The 21,104-nt window shown below is 37.3% G+C and overlaps 1 protein-coding gene and 1 non-coding gene across 18 annotated transcripts in view; both read left to right on the top strand.

Annotated features, from left to right (window-relative positions):
* VPS13B (vacuolar protein sorting 13 homolog B) overlaps positions 1 to 21,104 on the top strand; it is a 613,015-nt gene that overhangs the window by 260,542 nt on the left and 331,369 nt on the right. For 16 of the 17 annotated variants that reach the window (XR_004972424.1, XM_036337858.1, XM_036337862.1 and 13 more), the window contains one exon: positions 6,851 to 7,085. Coding sequence is in view for 15 of the 17 variants with exons in the window: in XM_036337858.1 (XP_036193751.1) it covers positions 6,851 to 7,085 (235 nt within the window). In the remaining 2 variants the exon portion in view is untranslated. Of the gene's footprint in view, positions 1 to 6,850; positions 7,086 to 21,104 lie in introns of those variants that run through there. The other variant, XR_004972425.1, reaches the window with a different exon arrangement.
* Positions 14,422 to 14,585, top strand: LOC118671084. The gene has a single exon (XR_004972596.1). It is a non-coding gene; the product is annotated as a U1 spliceosomal RNA (small nuclear RNA).

Raw genomic sequence — 21,104 nt, forward strand, 5'->3', positions numbered from 1 at the left:
GGCCAATGCCCACCATGTTATGCGTGTGCCTCCTGGTGGTCAGCGCACGTCATAGTGACTGGTTTTTCAGTTGTTCTGTTGTTCTGCCTTCGGTCTGTTTGCATATTAACCTTTTATTATATAGGATGGTTAAAACCAAGTGGATGGGTCATTCAAAAAAGTATGTAAAATTTAGAGAGCAATGGGCCCAGGGAATACCAATTTTAAAGTAGTCAGTAGAAAAGACAATGTCCCTGAAGTAAGGGAGTGATCAGAATGTAAGGGAGTGATCAGAATGTAGGAGGAAAGGTAGGAGAGTTAATAAAGCCAAAGGTATGTAGAATTTCTATCAGACAATGGTCAGCAGTATCAAATTCTGGATGTTAATTATGAGCTTTACTTTGCTAATCTACAATATGAAATGGTTAGATTAAATAATTTTTGATTGTTTCCAATTCTAACATTTTTGTGGGATTCTTTTTTTTTTTTGTTTATTTTATAAAGATGTAGTAACCTCATTAGTTTATCACCAACAGTGAAATTAATAGTATATGACATTATGGATAAGTTGTAAGTAGAGATACTGATGTTCCTCATTTTTTCTTCTTTTTAAAAATTTTAGTACTGGTAAAATACACGTACCATGAAGTTTATCATTTTTAAGTGTACAGTTTAGTCTTATGTTTCTCTTTTGACTCAGCTTATTGGGCATAAGTAAACATAATTACAGGAGTACTAAACGATATATCGTTGTATAGATTATCTTGAATAGATCTAGGTACTTTATTTGCCTCACCCTAGTCTCAGCCCTATATTATACATGCTATGTATTTAGACATTTCCAGATATGAGTTTATTGTGGAAAAGTTAGAAGATAAAAACTTGATTAAATGATTAAAAATGGGCCCTAAAATTTTGAGGTGTTTTTTTAAGAGTAGTTCCCATTTTCCAAAATGTTTCATGAACCAAAATATAAAACAGAAAACCCTGAAGTTGTCATCAGGTAAAACAGAATATCATAACTTAAAGCCATCAAAGGATTATACTTTTAGTAGAAGTTTGAACAAGTAAATGTGTTTGGAGTCAGAGTTTCTGGGAAGTTGATTTTGAAGCCAAAGTTGATGTTTTCTAAGCCCATTGTTCTTTTTTATTTATGATAGAAAGACTTAAATTGCATAAAGATATAAACAATATTTGTTTTTCAGTTGGAAATGGAACTTTCACACTTCATTGTAGTGGGTTTTATAGTACTACATGGATTTTTGAACAATTTTGTAAAAAATATGAACTTGGTTTTGTGGCCTTTCCACAATAGATTAACATAAACTCAATTGTTCTTTGCAGTTTTTCTTTATCTGCTGAAGCAAAGATCCTGTGTTTTATACTTCAAACACTACCTGTATGTTCAGAAGCACATAATTGGTAGTGACATGCAGTTGACAAAATAAAATTCTCTGGCCTGGAATTCACTAATAAAGGAGAACATTGCTTTGGTGTTTGCCAAGATCAGCTCAGTTTTCCCCTGTTTTACATTGAAGATAATGTTGCTGTCCCATGTCATTTCCTGGGTGTGTTTTTTGTACATTCTGAAGTCTTCTGAGTGTACAGTATAGTGTAATGGACTCTTTATTTTCTATACTAAGCATCATTGTCTCCCTCCCCCCCCCCTTTTTTTTTTTTCTGATAATGCTCTGTTATTCCTTCAGGGAACAACTTCCCACAGTTTGTATGATTTTTCTTAGAGTACCTAAGTATTTCAGGTTCCACATAATCAGTTAAGGTAGACCAGTTGAATTTTTTCTCCCAGGAATTACATGTAGACTATGACCCGTGATGCTGTAATCATACTGCATGATGCACTTGATGTTCTCATATCCATTGGACTTCCTGGCTTATCTCCAGGATTAAATAAGATCAGGCATTTCAGATTAGAGTCCCAGCAGTTCTCAACCTGTGGGTCGTGAACAGTGAAAATACATCCTGCATATCAGATATTTATATTACAATTCATAACAGTAGCAAAATTACAGTTATGAAGTAGCACCGAAAATAATTTTATGGTTGGGGGTCGCCACAACATGAGGAACTGTATTAAAGGGTCGCGGCATTAGGAAGGTTGAAAACCACTGGACCAATCAGTGGTTAATAATCTTAATTCTAAAAGTTAACTTTTTACCTATAATGCTTAAAACTTTGCACACAGCACCTTATTTTTATTTATACACATTGAGAAAGTAACAACTTTATTAGCAGGAGGAAGTCTAGAATACAAATCTACTAGTCTCTTTATGTCTTTCCCTGACAAGTATAGGCAGAGTATGGAGATTTATAACACTCACTCTGGAAAAGAAGAAACCAGGGCTCACTTTTGAGGTTTTTAACTTATTGCCCTAAAAGACTACATTTAGATTTCTACTACATATAACACACCCAGAGTATTTTCATATTGTAGTGAGGATTTATAGAATAGCAAAACTATGATTTGGGTAATATTTATATATTTGTTGTAGTACAAATGGAATGTTTGGGTCAACTCTGTGTACGTAGATAGTTCATTCACAAGCAAGAGCATTTTAAAACAAAAGGACTGTGTACATCTTTAAGTCCCTGAGGCTAATATATTTTATGGATCTGGCTTGTAGTAGATATTTAGTATATGTTTATTGACTTTATTTACTGAGCAAACATTTAGGTGGAACTTACTATGTTACATCTTTATGTCAATGCTAATTTCACTCCACTTACACATGAGAAGACTGAAGTCATGGACAAGTTAAATAACTTGTCGAAGGTCCCAGGGTGGAGTTGAACCCATCTGTTGATAAGTCAATTTTTTAAATTGCCCTAAAAATTACCCTGGCCCAGTGGTTCAGTTGGTTGGAATGTTGTCCGATAGACCAAAAGGTTGTGAGTTCGATTTTTAGTCATTGCACATACCTAGGTTGCGGGTTTATTCCTGGTCGAGATGCGTACATGAAGCAACCAGTTGATATTTCTCTCTCTCTCTCTCTCTCTCTCTCTCTCTCTCTCTCTCTCTCTCTCTCTCTCTTCCTTCCTTCTTCTCTCTCGAAAAATCAATAAAAACATATCCTCCCGGGAAGATTAATAAAATAAATTACCCTACCAGATTGTCTCTGTGGAATGAAATGATGAACATCATCAAACAGTTATTTTAATTAACATCTGTATCTGATGCTAACAAAAATAATTGTGTTCATTTGTTTAATGCCTGGTATATGCTAGGCATTATAGTATGTACTAACACTGTAGAGTGAGCAAAATAGGCCATGTTTAGAATTATAGAGCTTGTGTTCTGGTGAAAATTCTAAGGCTATAAGTATTTAAAAACCCTATTATTTCAAGTTTTTTTTAAGTGCTGGGACTATGTCTTTTGTCTCTGTGTTCTCGACTTCCAAATCAGTTCATGGTAAATATTAAAGAATTCTGAATAGAAAGAAAATGTGAATGAAATCACACCCTGAAATGTTTCCTTATTTTTGTGTGTTTTTTAAAGCTGTTTCCTGAAGGATGAAATAAGTTCATACAGAGAACGTTTCATTCTGTTAGAACTTTTGCAAAATATAATTATCACTAAAGTTTTAAGTTTTAAAGAAGGAGAAACATGTTATTTGGGGATAAGAAACAGGACCATTATTTAAAAGAGCAGATGATATGTAATAACATTTAGAGCATTTATATGTAAAGTATCCTCTACATAGCCAATAGGCTAAATAAAATATTCAGATTAATATGTAAATGGAACCTACCTTAGCCTCTTCTTTTTACCTGAGTTGTATCACAGTATGGAACACACAAATTAGAAAAATCTAAGTTTACCAAAACTTACATATGATGGTACACAATAGCATGTACCATGTAAACTTAGAACTTCCGAAAAAAACTGCAGTTGTTTTATTTATTAAAATAAGAATACTGAGTAATTTCTACTTTATTGGTTTATCCTTGGGATATAATACTTAGATATGTAGCCCTTGACCTAATAGGAATCAAAATAGAGGTGGTTCTACTTCAAGAATTTGTAATAATCCCTTCACTTTAACACATGAATGTGTTCAATATTGGGGAAAGAACACGTTGCTACCAAAACTGAAATAAGATCCTTGAAACAGAAAGGATGTTGCCATGGAAAAATGAAGTAACACTCAGTGCAGCTGTGATGCATTAATGAATAGGATATTTTTTTAAAAGATCATTTGTGTTTGGTGTGGCTCAGAGGGTCCCAACCAGATGGTTTCCATGAACATAATCTGACCCCCGGTTTGAGGACTTCTTACTGGCAGATTACTTCATTTTCTTTCCCTTGGATTGTCAGATCCTTACATTAATGCAAAATTTACTGCTGCAGATTTCTGTTCACTTACACAAATCATTCAACATTTTACATTAAAACCACAATTTTAGACATACAGTTTAACAGTTATTTTAAAAGTGTAAAAAGATTTATGTGATAGCTTTACTATATATAATAGATATAGCATTAGAAGTTTGAGCAATTTGGATTTATGTATATGTTTTGGTTATTATCATTAAAGAAATCCCCAAAACACACATTTTAGAAAGTTTATTTTTTTAGAGTTGTTATGTATCTTATGCTAATACACTTGGTTCTGTATGCATTGTTGAGGTTAGGTTTGATGAAATAATTTATTTCTGAATTAGTGGAATTTTGGAATATATTGATTTTGGAAACTTAGGCACAATTTAGATTTGTTTCTCAGGACTTACATGTATATATTTGTATATTGTGGCATATTAACATAAATGTCTCACATTATTAAAAGCAGTTTGGAGCATAGCATTAATACCTACATGAAGTGTTAAATGCTGATTCTTCATAATTTGACCTATAACCGCAATTTATATAGGAGAATATGCTCTCAATGCGCCATTTTAACTTGAGCAATTGAACATCAATAATGACTTATGTTAAATACTTAAAACCTTTAATGCATCTGAGACAATATACACTTTATTTCAGAAAAATATGTTGTAATCTTAAGTCAATTAAATACTTAACATATATACACTTAAATGATCTAAACTGCAAGGTAAAATTCCAGAACTAAACAAATGAGCTTATACTCCATGAACCAATGTATTTTTTGGGGGGAAATTTTACTTATATTTTTTTCTTCACTGAATTCATCAGTTTGCCCATGTACAGACTGTTGAAGCAAAGATGAGTTAAGTTTATTTATAAGACTGGCAAATTCTTTATTGTATCATAACATATTGTTATGCTGTCACTAAGGAATAGATTAGCTCCATCAGAAGTGATGTTTACTGTATTCTTAGTTATTATTCAGAAAATATAGTGTCTTTGCTAATATGATTTGCTAGAATATCTAAGCATTTATCAAGGAAACAAATTTTATTTTTGTTATACTTTCCGATAATACCTTTATATACCAGGTACTTTATAGAAAACTAACTGGTCATATTTTTCATTTTAAAAATAATTCAAGTATGTTAGTCTGTTTGGGGAATTTACTAACCAGGTCAGAGTATTACTTTGTGAGAATCAATTGAGACTAGTAGACTTTAACCTACTTTGCATTTGAATTAAGAACTCATGATGAGATGAAGTCAGGTTTTGATTTGGGCTTGCAAGCCTAAGTAACTACAGTGGGTATAGGGATGCATGAAAACTTCACATGAAAGCAGTGTAGGTAATAATTTGAAGTATGGTAATAGCAAGGAAGGCACTCTGATTTTTAAGGCTTCTGAATTTTCTCCATAACCATGTATTTAATAAATGTGATATAATATATTGAGCCTTGGTATGCGTGTATATAAAAAGAGAAAAGTATGTGATATAAACATGTTCTGTTTTATTGTTTGCTTAGAGATATAATCTGAACATTTTAAACATTTGTTCTTATATTTTAATTTGTAAAGTAAAAAAGGAAGGACCAAATTCATGTAGAAATAACAGTTTGTGGGCTTTTTAAAAAAGTGTTTATAAATTATTTTAATTGAATTCATGGATTAATTAAATTATATAGATTTCAGATCTACAGTTCTATATTACATCATTTGTATATTGTATTGTGTGTTCACCACCCCTAGTCAAGTTTCCTTCCATCTCCATTTATCCCCCCTATATCCTCTTCTCCCTCCTCCGTCCCCTCTTTCCCTCTGGCAATCACCATACTGTTGCCTATGTCTATGAAGATTTTGTTTTTGTTTTTGTTGCTTAATCCTGTCACCTTTTTTATCCACTCTGCATCCTCCCTCCCCTCTGACAGCTGGCCCGTCCCCTCTTTCCCTCTGGCAATCACCATACTGTTGCCTATATCTATGAAGATTTTGTTTTTGTTTTTGTGGTTAATCCTGTCACCTTTTTTATCCACTCCTGCATCCTCCCTCCCCTCTGACAGCTGGCAGTCTGTTCCCTGTCTATGAGCCTGTTTCTATTTTGTTTGTCAGTTTATTTTGTTCATTAGATTCCACATATGAGTGAAATCATATGGTCCTTGTCTTTCTCTGACTGACTGGCAGTCAGAGAAAGTAGGAGCAATAAAATGCTAGTCAGTTCTAAGGACTTAACTGGTGTTAACAAAATCTAATGAACTGCAAAAGGAGGAGGATTTTCTCACCTTTTTTGCCAGCACATTTTCTAACTCAGTTATGTTTCTTGGAAAGAACTGTGGAAAGGCAGATATGTTTTCATCTCATGTCACTGTGCACTTTTGATCAAATTTATAGCAAAAAAACAAATCCTTTAAGTATTGGACTTTTTCTTTTTTATTTGCTTTTGTTTATTCTGGTAAAGATACCATGTTTGAGGGTCTGTTTACTCCCATATTTAGTCTGATCCAAACATTTTAATTCTACTTTTCTCTTCTAGCTTGAAGTACAGTCTTGTTGTGTGTTCATTCCAAATGATAGCCTGCCTTCCCCAAGTACAATTGTATCTGGTGACATCCCTGGAACAGTAAGAAGTTGGTACCACGGACAAACCAGCATGCCAGGAACCCTTGTGCTCTGCTTGCCTCAAATAAAGATTATTAGTGCTGGCCACAAGTATATGGAGCCTCTGCAGGAGATTCCATTTGCCATCCCAAGACCCATCCTTGAAGAAGGTACATTTAAAGAAATTATTTTTATGGTTGTTATATTTTACTAGAGATTCAGTGCATGGACTCACGCACCAGTGGGGTCCCTCAGCCTGGCCGGTGGGGATTGGGCTGAAACCGGCTCTCCAACATCCCCCGAGGGGTCCCAGATTGCGAGAGGGTGACGCACCCTGGAATCAGGGCTCCCTCCTCTCTGGTTCTGGGTGTGTCACCGGAGAACCATAGCTGCCAAGTCACCGCAACTCGGCAGCTCCTGCGTTGAGTGTCTGCCCCCTGGTGGTCAGTGCCCATCATAGCTACCGGTCGGAGCGTCTGCCCCCTGGTAGTCAGTGCATGTCATAGGTACCAGTCAGGTGGTTGGACGGCTGCTTAGGCTTTCATATGTATAGATATAGATAGTGATATTTTTATTTTTGTTTTTTTAAAAAATATGCTAGTGCACATGTAAGGCAGTCTCACTGAAAGATCTACATGAAAATAAACTAAGTGATCTACAAAATGATCTAAAAAGAAAGATTTACAAAGTAAATGAACATAACTAAGTGATGCTATTATTGACATCCACACCTTTCAATCCTATACATATACTTATATATATGTATACAAATGGATTCTATGCACAAAAGATCATATGCAATATGGTATAATCATTAAAGTGCTAAAGAGATAAAATTAACTTGAGAAGAAAGTTGGTTTTAGATGTATGCATTAGGCTGAATGCAGACTGTTAACTAGGTTAATCTATTTTTAAAAATTTAATTTAATTTAATTTTTTCCATCATGATTTATCTCCCCATATCCTCTTTTACCTCCACCCAGTCCCCTTCCCCCCGACAATCACCACATTGTTGTCACTGTCCATGAGTTCTTTCTTTTTCCTTTATTGCTCAATCCCTCCATGCCCCCAGTCCCCCACTCCCACCCAAGAGCTATCAGCCTGCTCTTTATCTAATTTATATATGACTTGTGAATGTCTATGTTATAGCATATACATAATCAAATGAATATATTATTTGTATCAAACATAATGTATTTCTTGATTTCTCATTTATTTAGGAAAAGGAGGTAATTGTGTGATGGTTGGAGCCATGGCTCTTTCTTTAATAAATACTTGATTTGTGATATTGCAGTGTTTTTAGTGCAAATTCATACCCTTTTGAACTTTGACATATTGATCTCAAACAGTATATGAACCTGGAAAAGTTTTAAATCTCAAAGTAAATAATGTGAACCTATATTTTAACAACAAGGTTTAAATTTTTGACAGTGCTAAACAGGTCAACACCTTGTTCATATTATTAGGATGTAAGTGTATGAATACTGATATCATAAAGATTATTATACATACGTACTGTTTTTGAAAGTCAAAGTCTGTGCAACTCTGACTGTGACTTGATGTTACTTTCTCCTTTTCTTTGTATTGAAATTTTTATTGAAATCTAGTTTTCTCAGATTAGTCAGAATTAAGCATGATTTCAATGCCAGAAATTAAGGTTGATATTTAAGATTATTGAATATGAATGCTATTATCATAGTTATAAAATTTTAGAGTCAGAAGGAAGTTCTTTAGAGTTTTTTTTGCGTTTTTTTTTTTTGCGTGTGTGTGACCTTTGTTTTGATGCAAGGATCATTTCCCTAGCATACTGAAATGTCATACCCATTCTTTGCCATTTGCTTTTGGTTATAGGGAATTCTTTATTATCACAACAGCTATTGTATATTATATCAAGGATATGCCAACCTCATAAAGTTAGTGGGGGAGTGCTTCCTCTTTTTTGTTTTTTGTTTTAATTCTGGAATAATTTTTGTAAGGTTAAAATGATTTGTTCCTTGATTTTTTGTTGTTGTTAAAACTCCCTCATATGTGTATGACAACTTTAAAGGTATAACTTGCATATTGTAAAAATCATTCCCTTTAATATATATGTATATACACATATATATATATGATTATATATATGATTAGATAATTTTTGCTGTATTTAGTAGATGATTTTTAATATATTTAGTTTTGTGCAACCATCACCACTATCAAATTTTAGAATGTCTAGTCTCATTTCTCCAGAAACAAATTGTTACACTATTGGCAGTTACTCTTCATTCCTCCTTCCCTCAGCCCCTGGCAACCACTAACCTTTCTGTAGCTATAAAGTTGCTCATTGTAGACATTTCATATGAATGAAATCACGCAGTGTATTGTCTTTTGTGACAGGCTACTTTTACTTACATAATATTTTCAAGGTTGATTCATTTTATGGTTGAATTATAATCCATTTTATGTATTTACCACATTTTTTTATCCCTACATCAGTTGATTGGCATGTACGTTGTCTTCACTTTTTGACTATTATGATTAACTAGAGGCCTGGTGCACAAAAATTTGTGCACTCGGGGGTTGGGGAAGGGGGGGGGTCCCTCAGCCCGGCCTGTGCCCTCTCGCAGTCTGGGACCCCTCGGGAGATAACGACCTGCTGGCTTAGGCCTGCTCCTGGGTGGCAGAGGGCAGGCCCAATCCCTAGGTGCAGCTCCTGGTCGGGCTCAGAGCAGGGCCGATTGGGGAGTTGGGACGCCTTCCCCTGTCATGCACAGAGCAGGGCGGATCGGGAGGTTGTGGCGCCACCCCCTGTCACGCAGAGAGCAGGGCCCTTCAGGGGGGTTGGGGCTCTGTACTCTGTCATGCACAGAGCAGGGCCAATCAGGGGGTTGGGGCGCTGCCCCCTGTCACGCACAGAGCAGGGCCCATCAGGGGGGTTGGGGCTCCATACACTGTCATGCACAGAGCAGGGTCAATCAGGGGGTTGGGGAGCTCCCCCCTGTCATGCACAGAGCAGGGCCGATAGGGGAGTTGGGGCACTGCCCCCTGTCACACTCTGGGCAGGGCGGATCAGGGGGTTGGGGGTTGGGGCGCCGCCCTCTATCACCCACAGAGCAGGGCCGATCGGGGTTGGGGCGCCGCCACTGTCACACTCAGGGCAGGGCCGATGGGGAGGTTATGGCTCTACCCCATCACACACAGAGCAGGGCCCGTGTGTGTGTGTGTGTGTGGGGGGGGGGATTGGGGCGCCGCCACTCTCACACTCAGGGCAGGGCTGATGGGGAGGTTATGGCTCTACCCCGTCACACAAAGAGCAGGGGACGGGGGGGTTGGGGCGCCGCACCCTGTCACACAGAGCAGGGCAGATAGGGAGGTTGTGGCCCCGCCCCCTGTCACACAGAGAGCCGCAGGGCGATCAGGGGGTTTGGGTGCTGCCCCCTGTCACGCTGATCCCGGTTCGGGTAGGCCTCACGGCTCCGCTGATCCCAGTGCTGGGAGGCATATTACCCTTTTACTATATAGGATAGAGGCCTGGTGCACGTGTGGGGGCTGGCTGGTTTGCCCTGAAGGGTGTCCTGGATCAGGGTGGGGGTCCCCACTGGGGTGCCTGGCCAGCCTGGGTGAGGGGATGATGGCTGTTTTCAGGCTGGGCCTGAAGCTCCCAAATGCTCCTTTTTTTCTTTTTCTTTTTTTATTCTGGGCTAGCTTTAGCTCTGAGGCTCCAGCTCTTAGGCCTCCGCTCCTGAAAGCAGGTATCTGGTTTGTTTCGGTTTTATAATCGAAACTCTGTATACTCCAGCTCTGAGATCCCAGCAGCTGAAAGCTGGTTTCTGGGGTTTTGTTTAGCGCCTATATTTGTTACAATGTTTGAAACTGCAGGCTCAGAGGCCGGCAAGGCAAGCGGGGAACGTTGCAGTCCTCCTTCACTGAAGCAAGCAAGCCTCATGTTAGTTTCAAGCTGCCTGGCTGCCGGCCGCCGTCTTGGCTTGCAGTTAATTTGCATATCGCCCTGATTAGCCAATGGGAAGGGTAGCGGTCCTATGCCAATTACCATGTTTCTCTTTTATTAGATAGGATGATGCTATGATCATTCTTGTACATGTTTTTGTGTAGATCTATGTTTAAATTTCTATTAGATATGTGTACCTAGGAAAAGAATTGTTGGTTCATATGGTAAGTTTGTATATATGTGTCTGTTCCTGTTTTGTTCATTTATTTTGTTCTTTAAATCCACTTTGGGTATTTGGGTTCTTTTGTGCTTCCATATACATTTTAGGATTGCTGATTATCTTTCTGTGAAAAATGCCATTAGATTTTTCATAGGAATTGCATTGAATATGTAGATTGCTTTGGGTAGTATAGACATTTTAACAATATTCGTCCAGTCCATATGCATAGAATATCTTTCCATTTATTTTTGTCTTCTTCAATTTAAGATGATAATTATAATGCAACCAGAACAAAAGTAAAATGGGACCATTTTATTCATGTCTTAAGCTTTCTCTATATTCTGAGGATTCCAAAAGAGACATAAATTGGTCTTCAGTAAGCCTTGACACAATGTTCATCCTTACTGATGAGAAAGTTACTTGGCCCAGCTTTTTGAAGAAATCTATTTGTTTTATATTCCTAAAACCTAGGATGGCTTTTTCGTCAACCATCTCTGTTTGCTGTATTGCTCACTCCTCTAGCCTTGTTCTGCTTCCTCATTTTCCCATCTGCCCCATATCTGACCCACTTATTTATCCAATATTTATTGAGCATCTACCTTATGGCAGACACAGAGAGTACACATTTGAACCAGATATATATGGTGCCTGCTCTCTCATATTTTACAGACTATTGAAAGGAATAGTGTAATAAATAAATTTAGTATATTTTAAAAAAGATTGTTAGGATTATATCAGATAATGTATGAACACTTTAAAAAGTATCTGTCACATGACAAGTGCTCAGTAAAAGCCATTGTAGTTTAAATATATATATATATATATATATATATATATATATATATATATATATATTTTACTGATTTCAAAGAAGAAGGGAGAGGGAGAAAGAGAAACATCAATGATGAGAGAGAATCATTGATTAGGTGCCTCCTGCACACCCCCTACTGGGGATCGAGCTGACAACCCAGGCATGTGCCCTGACTAAGAATTGAACCGTGACCTCCTGGTTCATAGGCCAATGCTCAACCACTGAGCCATACCAGCCAGGCCCATTGTAGTTTTTAATATCTAAATATGATTTCCAAATTCCATGTTTACTGCTGTCCAGATATATTATTCTTTCCTGGTCTCTTCAACTACTGTGTTCCTGAAACTGGGTGTGGAACCCTGTCTCTGAAGTAGAAATAAAATCCTTCACCTCTTTCAATTCCCTTATAATATTCACTCACATGAAGCATTAAAGAATAGAGTTTACTGAAAATTTCATACTAAAGGCATAAGTGGTATTGGTACACCCCTATCAAACAATTTTTAAGTCTCTATTAGTCTCTCTCTCTCTCTCTCTCTCTCTCTCTCTCTCTCTCTCTTTCTTTTATCTTTATTGTTGAAAGTATTACAGACGTTGTTTTTCCCCCCAGTGAACCTTCTAGTCCATCCCGCCTCCAGTCCCAGGCCTTCACCACACTATTGTCTGTATCCATGGATTATAGACACTTTTGTCCTTTAGAATTCTTAGCAGGTTTGCCATAAGAAGTTTCTCTTCCTGACTCTTCTTTCTCTTTGATCTCCTAAGGAACGGAAATTCAAATTCCCCTCTCTTTTTTGTCTATTTTAGTTATTTCTGCCTGAAATCTCTTCCATGGCTTCCTATCAATCTTTGGGTAAATTTAAAATCCTTAACATGACCAACAAGATCCTGTATCAGTTGGCCCTGCCCACCCTTACTTTTTCTCTCTCCCACTGCTACCAGTTGCCCTCCTACACCCTCTGTAGCCTTTTTTGTGTTCTTTCAACAGCACAGCTCTGTCCTATCACAGGCATTATCATGTGCTAGGAATGTGCCTTCCTCATTGATCTCTTCTCCCGGCTTCCTTTCTCTTCTCATCTTCAGGTTTCAGGGTATTTCATTAGTCAAGTCCCTCTCTTCTCTGCTCTCATTGTACCTGACGCTTCACTTTTACTACTCTTATCTGAATAATTTTTGTTCACCTTCTGTGTCCCCTAATAAGGTGAATAGGGTAGGCAATATATCTGTTTTGTTCACTGTTCTATTCCTAAAATCTATCACAACCATGTTCCAAAATATGAGCTCACTAAATAATTGTAGAGTTTGCTGTTCAGTAAATAGCATATTTAGCTAACTCTTTTGGTTACTATAGGAGAAAAAAAAGAGAAAAGGTCAGCTTCTAACTTGTCTTCAGCTTCATGAGCAACGGAAAAGAATTCCTAGTCATTATGATTTGAAAAAAAATTACCCACCATTGCAAAGGTGGTCTGTAGGATAAACAAGATGGATTCTCATAGATTTGAGACTTGGACTTCTAAAGTTCAAAACGAGGAACTATGTTGAAATGTGTCATCTGATTTCAATTGCCATGGGAAGGGAGAGATTATCTCTAATATACTCTAATATAGCCAGATTCAATCTGTGTAGAGTGTTTGGGTCAAAATCAACATCTTGGATTTCATTAGGGAGCACTTGCAGTAAGGCTTGCAGATGTAATTTGCTACATCCAGCTCACACCTCTGAGCAGATGGGTTTCTACACTGTGCCTAGCAGAGGTTTGTTTTTTCTTCTTTGAAAGATTTGCCTGTGACTTTAATAAAATATTTTGACAAATGGAATATTGAGATCATTTATAAATTAAAACTTTGCTGTTGTTGGATTTCGTGAATTTTAATAGAAACTGATGTGAAAATCGTTGAGCATCTATGAAAAATAAATTAAAACGTTGCTATTATTGGATTTAGTAAGTTTTAATAGAAACTGATGTGAAAATTGTTGAACACCTATGAAAAACATGAGGGCTGTTTTTTTCGTGTAATTGTGGTTTACTTTAGTAGTTTATATGTATTGTCCCATTTCAGATTTTTAAAAATATCATAGCTTGATAATTATATTTTCCACTTGTTCTGAAGGATCATGATACACACACTACGGTAATAGTTTCTTTCCAGTTTTACTGAGTGTCTTTGACTTTAATCCTTAAACCATATGTAAATAGGATTCCTTAGGGGAAAAAGGGAGCTCAGAAAAGAGCTTTAGATTTCTCCTTGATGTTGTTTTTAAAATAGTTCTCTTGAAAACCATCATATATATGTTACAAATGAAATTAAGCTGTTGAATTGCCTAAATGTAGTTAATAGAATTGCATTGAACAGAAGTTATTTGCTTCAAAGTGGTTCACGTCCAGCCTGCTCCTTTACTTGTTTAGCTGTAGATTCTGTGACATTTAAAGACTGGGAAAGGAACTGTCTTTTATTTATTTCCTGTTAATCAGTTTTTCATTCTCTACCCCCCCCCCCCCCCCCTACACACACACACACTTATTTTAAAAACAAAAACCAAAATGGCATACTCACCTGGCAGGGGAGATACCATGATCATGAAGATGGTTTCCCTAGGGCGAGGCTTATTGGTTGCACTTTGAATGTGCTGATCCCCGTGATTTCCCCAAACGTGGGAAATTCAACGGCGTGATTTGTGGTAGTGGGGGACTGCATTGGTGCTCTCCTCTGGAAAAGAAAATGGCAGATCTGACATGCTGTCATACGTTGGTTCATCACCTTTTGAAAATAAACGATATAATTTATATTGTCTTAAGATCTTAAAAATGTTTTTTTAAAATCTTAACAAGGTAATATGTTCTCATTAAAGGAAATTTATTTTTTATTGTGTTACAATTGACATTTTTTTTTTAATATATTTTATTGATTTTTTACAGAGAGAAAGGGAGAGAGAGAGATAGTTAGAAACATCGATGAGAGAGAAACATCGATCAGCTGCCTCCTGCACATCTCCTACTGGGGATGTGCCCGCAACCCAGGTACATGCCCTTGACCGGAATCGAACCTGGGACCTTTCAGTCCGCAGGCCGACGCTCTATCCACTGAGCCAAACCGGTTTCGGCAACAATTGACATTTAACATTGTGTAAGTTTAAGTTATAAAACATTGATTTGATACATTTGCATATTGCAGTGTGATCACCACTGTAGTGCTAGCTAACACTTCTATCGAGTCACATGTTTACTATTTCTTTTTCGTGCTGAGAACATAGCCTCTTAGCATCTTTGGCATATATAATACAGTGCTTTTGGCTTATTAGCTATGCTGTGCATTAGATCAAAACGTATTCATCTTGAGTTACAAGTTTGCACCCTTTAACAAAACCTCCCCAATAATAATGGCAATTTAAGTTTAGAGTTGTCCATTCATCTAATTTGTCTAACTTATTGGGACATGTAGAGTTGTTCATAATATTGCTTCTAAATTCCTTGTAATTTTTATAGAGTAAAAGTAGTATTTCTTCATTTATTTTTGATTTTGGCAACATGTGGGTTCTCTCTCTCTCTCTCTCTTTCTCTCTCTCTCTCTCTGAAGGTTGTCAGGTTGCTGATCTATTCATATAACCAACTTTTAATTTCACTGATTTTTTTTCTATTTTCTGTTTCATTGCTTCCCGTTCTTATTTTCCTTGTTCCTTTTTTTCTACTTAATTTGTTTTGGTTTCATCTTACATTTTCTGTTTTTTTAAGGGGGGAAAATAGAGTTTATTTTTTAATTGAATTTCTGGGGTGACAATTGTTCACAAAACCATACAGGTTTCAAGTATAAAACTCAACAAAATTGTGTGCCCCTTGCCCAAAGCAATCTCTTTCCATCCCCAGTTTTCTCCCCTTTGCCCACATCTGCCTATCCCCAGCCCCCTTTTCCTCTGGCCTTCATCATACTGTTGTCTGTGTCAACCTCCAAAACCCCTCCCTGCTGACAGTTGTCAATCTATTTCATGTATCTGTGCCTTTGTTTCTATTTTGTTCATCACTTTATTTTGAATCCACATGTAATGAATGATATAGTATTTGTCATTCTTTGACTGGCTTATTTCACTTAGCACAATAATCTCCAGGTCCTTCCATGCTGTCGCAAAAGGTAAAATTTACTTCTTTTTTTATGTCTAAGTAGTATTCCACTATATAAATACACCACCATTTAAAAAAATGTTTTTATTGATTTTAGAGAGAGAAGAAGGGAAAGGGAGATATAGAAATATCGATGATCAGCTGCCTCTTGCACACTCCCCACTGGGGATTAAGCCTGCAACCCAGGAATGTGACTTGACCAGAAATCGAACTGGTAACCCCTCGGTGATTGGGAGCATGCTCAACCACCTGAGCCACACCAGCTGGGCCACAATTTTTTTATCCAGTCATCTACTTGTGGGCACTTGAGCTGTTTCCAGATCTTGGCTATTGTAAATAATGCTGCTGTGAACATGGGTGTGCATATATTCTTTTTAATTGGTTGCCTTCCGTAAGTGCCCTGACTAACTGGGAATCGAACCTGCAACCTTCTGTTGTAAGAAATGGTAAAGGGCCTACTTTCAAATGCAGAAGAAATAGAAAAAGAGAGGAACATAGGTATAAGGAATAAGATGGCAATAAATAAGTATCTATCAATAATAACCTTATCCCTGGCTGTATGGCTCAGTTGGTTGGAGCGTCCACCTATGACCTAGTAGGTCGAGGTTCGATTCCCGGTCAGGGTACATGCAGGGGTTGTGGCTCGATCCCCAGTAAGGCGGGGTGGGGGGTGGGGTGGTGCTGAAGGCAGCCGATCAATGATTCTTTCTCATCATTGATGTTTCTATCACTCTCCCTCCCTCACCCTTCCTTTCTGAAATCAATAAAAATATATTTTAAAAAATTAAAAAAGAACAAACAGATGTTTGTTGTAACCAGTATTAATCTACCTGTCTGGAGGTACCACGCTATTCACTGTTTGTGGCTGTGTCTGCTGGGCCTGGGCGTGCATGGGAGGGGCCATTTTGTGTAGAGCTGGGGGCAGATCTGTAAAAGGTCTGAGGCTCCCTGATGTCTTCCTCTATTTGTCACTACTTTGTCTCCCACTGAGGGTGCCTGGTGTTCCTCCAGAGCCTTCCAAAGAAAGACTGTAGTGTGGGCCCAGGTAGGTCGCCACCCACAGACCCTTCCACAGTTTGGGAGCTCTGTAGTCGCTGATCAGTGTAAGGAGGACAGGGCTATTGGGTGCCCTATTTGGTGCTGTGGTCAGGCACTCAATGAAGGGAAAATGTCCCCTACTCCAGAGCCAAACCACTCAGTCTGCCAGTCTCCAACTCTTGCTCCCCTAGGAAGAGGGAACCACAGGTTCAGTCAGCTATCCCCTGGGCAAAAAGAAGCTCTGCTGGGCAGAGCCACCGGGACTTGGGAGGATATATCAGAAGAGTCTCCCATTGGGAGTATTGCCTGTGGAGCCTGCAGCAGGGGGGTCAAGCATTTTGTCCAGGTTCCAGACAACAGCCTCCTAGGGAGACATACTCCTGATGTCCCAGCTTTGTGAAACACTCCCTTCTTTCCGCCTACCCGTCTGATTCCTGGACAGAAGTCTCCTTAAGAGCCCTGCTCCAAAAGTCTCAGCTCCACCTGGAGCATCCAATCCTCCCATGGGACATAACTCAGCAGCCAGGACCCCAGGAGGGGAAGGGAAGGCCAAGTGATTCAACAGGTGGTGGGAAGGGCACCAGGTGTGTGTCAGAGGTGGGGACGACTGGCCCCTCTTCCAAAGCTACACAGTTCAGTCACTGTCTGAGTCTCTGCCAAGAGCTTCTCTAGAAAAAGAGCTCCCAAAGGTCCCTGAGGTGTGCAGCCAGCTCTGCTGCTATGCTTGAGACCCAGCCATTTTTACCTGTTTTTTAGTCACCTTCCCCCCATCTCCCTCCCTCCCACAGCTGACTGGGTAACTGAAACTGCGAAAAGAGAAACTACAGACAAGGGAAGGACTGCTGTAGCTTTGGCTCAAATTAACTAAAATGGCTACATGCACTGTGTTCTGCTAAGAAAAACGATGAAATCTATTTACTATCTGGGATCGTAATGTTACAGTCATTTTATGTCATTTTTATTGTTGCAAATGTATATGGCTAAAATTTTTGGAAAGGGAATTGTGTCTTAAGCATTTGTTTGTTGTTATTGAAGTTTGAAAACATGTTGTTTATAAAATATTTATTCTATTAATAGTTTAATGAGGTTCAGTTATTCAGTATTTAAGGAAAACTAAAGTAACAATCAGGAAACAAAAAACCCCCAGCATTTAAAAAATACCATATATATTCTTTTCTAAATTATAACCCATACTAGAGGCCTGGTGCATGAAATTCATGTCCCCTCAGCCCAGCCTGAGCCCTCTCACAGTTCGGGAGACCTCAGGGGATGTCCAACTGACGGCTTAGCGCTGCTGCTGAGTCAGGAGAGGCTCCTGCCACTGCCACCGCCACTGCGCTAGCCAGCTGTGAGCCCGGCTTCTGGCTGAGTGGCGCTCCCCCTGTGGGAGCACACTGACCACCAGGGGGCAGCTCTTGCATTGAGCATCTGCTTCTGGTGGTCAGTGCACATCATAGTGACTGGCCATTCCTCCTTTTGATTTGCATATTAGCCTTTATTATATAGGATACCATATAACGAGGTATGAGACCTAAGAAGTATTTTATAATGTTTGCTTAATTATGTTAGAGTTTTTATGTAATAATTGAGGAGGGAAGGTTAGGAGTGCTGTTAGTGGCAAGTTGCTTAGAAAATATATGGAATTGTAATATTTCCTAAGATTACCTGTAGAAATTGGGGCTGTTTCTTGCTTGCTAACTATATGGCCCTAAGTAAGTCTTGCATTGTGATAATCTTGACATCTCTTTCAAACTGTGAAGTGGCTACTAATACCTTAATTGCCTGAAGGACAGTACTATTTGTTGAGGTCCCTTCTAGTTTTAACAGCAATGATTGTTCTGTTTTTGAATTGTTTATAATTAAAATAATAAATGCTTGAGAATTTTAAAAGCCAGTATTATATTTCTTTATTCAGTAATGAAACTTTGATGATTAAGTTATGAGTAAGCCAATAGTAAATTCAGAAGTTAATAATAGCTCTAGCAGTGAGAATTCACATTCCTTGATGTAAAGAAAATATTTCATAAATTTGAAATCAATTAGGCAATATTTTCCCCCAATTATTATGTTTTATACATGTACTATATTTCACATTAACTAATACAAAACAATATTTTTTTCCAAATGTAGAGTTTTGGTTACAGAGCAAAAAAAACTATATGGTGTTCATTTTTATTTTCCTCTCTTCTAGACATTCCAACTGTTCTGTGCTAGGAGAATTGTTTATACTTTTTATCATTTTCAATGTCTTAATTCTTTGGAAGTCCCCATTACTTAATTAACATCACTTAGAATTAAAAAACCCTTTCTTTAACTGTCTTTAAGTCACTTAATTGCTTAAGTTGTTTGGGGAAATTATATGAGCTATTTTGGGTCATTTATATTTGGGGAGTGTAGTGTATATAATCTCAAGAAAGTGTTAACCCTCACCATAGATAATTAAATATTATTGATTACACTCTCATATTTGAAATAAAAACCTTCCTGAGTCATACTGGATTGTGGGACATAAGGGGCGGGGGAGGGAAAGGAAGAAGATATTTGCTTCTAAAGATATTTAATGACTAAGGTTATGAAAACGAGGAAGAACTGAGTAGAGTGTTACCTTTGTCTTCTGCTTCTAGTGTTGTGCAAAATCAGCAACATGTGATAGAATGTATGGAAATCATACTATATATTTTTCTAAAATTTACTCAATTGTACATCAATATTATCTAGTTAATTCCTTACCCATTGTTGACACATGTCTCACATAACACTGTCTCGGAATTTTCTTTCTTTAGTAAAAGGCGAAAGATTTATGCGATCTGAAGAGAAACCAGAGTATGAATTTTCTTTCTTTATTCATTTAGTCTCAAAGCTCTGTCCTACTCATTTTCTTTCACCTTATTTTATCTGAATTACATCAGTGTTAGGTCATCATTTTCTTGAGAATTATTTTATTGATATGTTTTTCTCTGTTGATTATGTGTAGAGGAGGGTTCACAAATGCATATACAAATGGAATTCTCAGTCTTCTTGCTTTATTTTTAGTTTTTCTTACTCTTTTAGACAGTTTGTTTTAAATTTTCTGAATTCTGCTAGCAATAGCTTCTCTAAAATAAAAGACCCATATTATGGCATTAGAACTTTCCAATTAAAGGAAAAATATTAATTTTGAAAGTTTCAGATTAGTATATTGTTCTGTCCTGTCCTAGGTGCCTGAGCATATTTTATGGAGTCTCCAGAATATTTATTGCCTGTGTTATAAATAGATAAGGTGCTTTTGTTTTTTATTTTGTGCATATACATGCATGTGTCTACAAAAGGAATACTTGTGCAGTTAATGACTTTTGCTTTAATATTTTTTATAGTGTTTAATTCTGGGGATATTTGTCATTGCACGTTAAGACCTCATCTTAAAGGTACATAAAGTATTAACTCAAAAGGTTCTTTTAAAGATTTAGAATATGATGTACTTAATTTCTATTTATTGGTCTGATTCCAGTATAGAAGCAGAGGCACATATCTGAGACAGTCTCAATGTCATTTTTTTTTTAATTTAATGAATTTAAATGTGCTGATTTTTATCCAGCATAACAACCACTTAGCATTTCTTGGATAACATAAAACTTGAAAACTATATACAGTTCACTACCAGTTTTAAAATGTGTAACCTCAAATCATTCCAAAATATTTTAAGACAAATTTGACAAAGCCTTTATTTTGTGAATAGCATGGAAATCTTTATAGGTTTTAAAGTAATTTTAGAATTAATTACAGATGATTTAAAGTTTGTTATTTTTTTCTTTGGGGCAACATTTTTTAAGTCTGAAAACAGGCAGATTACCATAGTACTGACCACATATCATGCAGTTCTAGTTGTTTCCACTCAAGTTATTATGGACTACTTTATAGCTAGATTTATTATCTAAGTCTCAAGTTAAAAGTTTCTGATTTTAATTGTATTAACTATTATTGGTCAAGAAATTTTGAATATTTAAACTCATGAGGGTCTACCTTGTAGTATTCATTGAGTATCACCTTTCATGACACAAATGCATATTTAGATTTCTTTAATATATACATTCATAGTATG

This window comes from Myotis myotis, unplaced genomic scaffold (assembly GCF_014108235.1).
Source record: "Myotis myotis isolate mMyoMyo1 unplaced genomic scaffold, mMyoMyo1.p scaffold_m19_p_16, whole genome shotgun sequence".
Lineage (NCBI taxonomy): Eukaryota > Metazoa > Chordata > Mammalia > Chiroptera > Vespertilionidae > Myotis > Myotis myotis.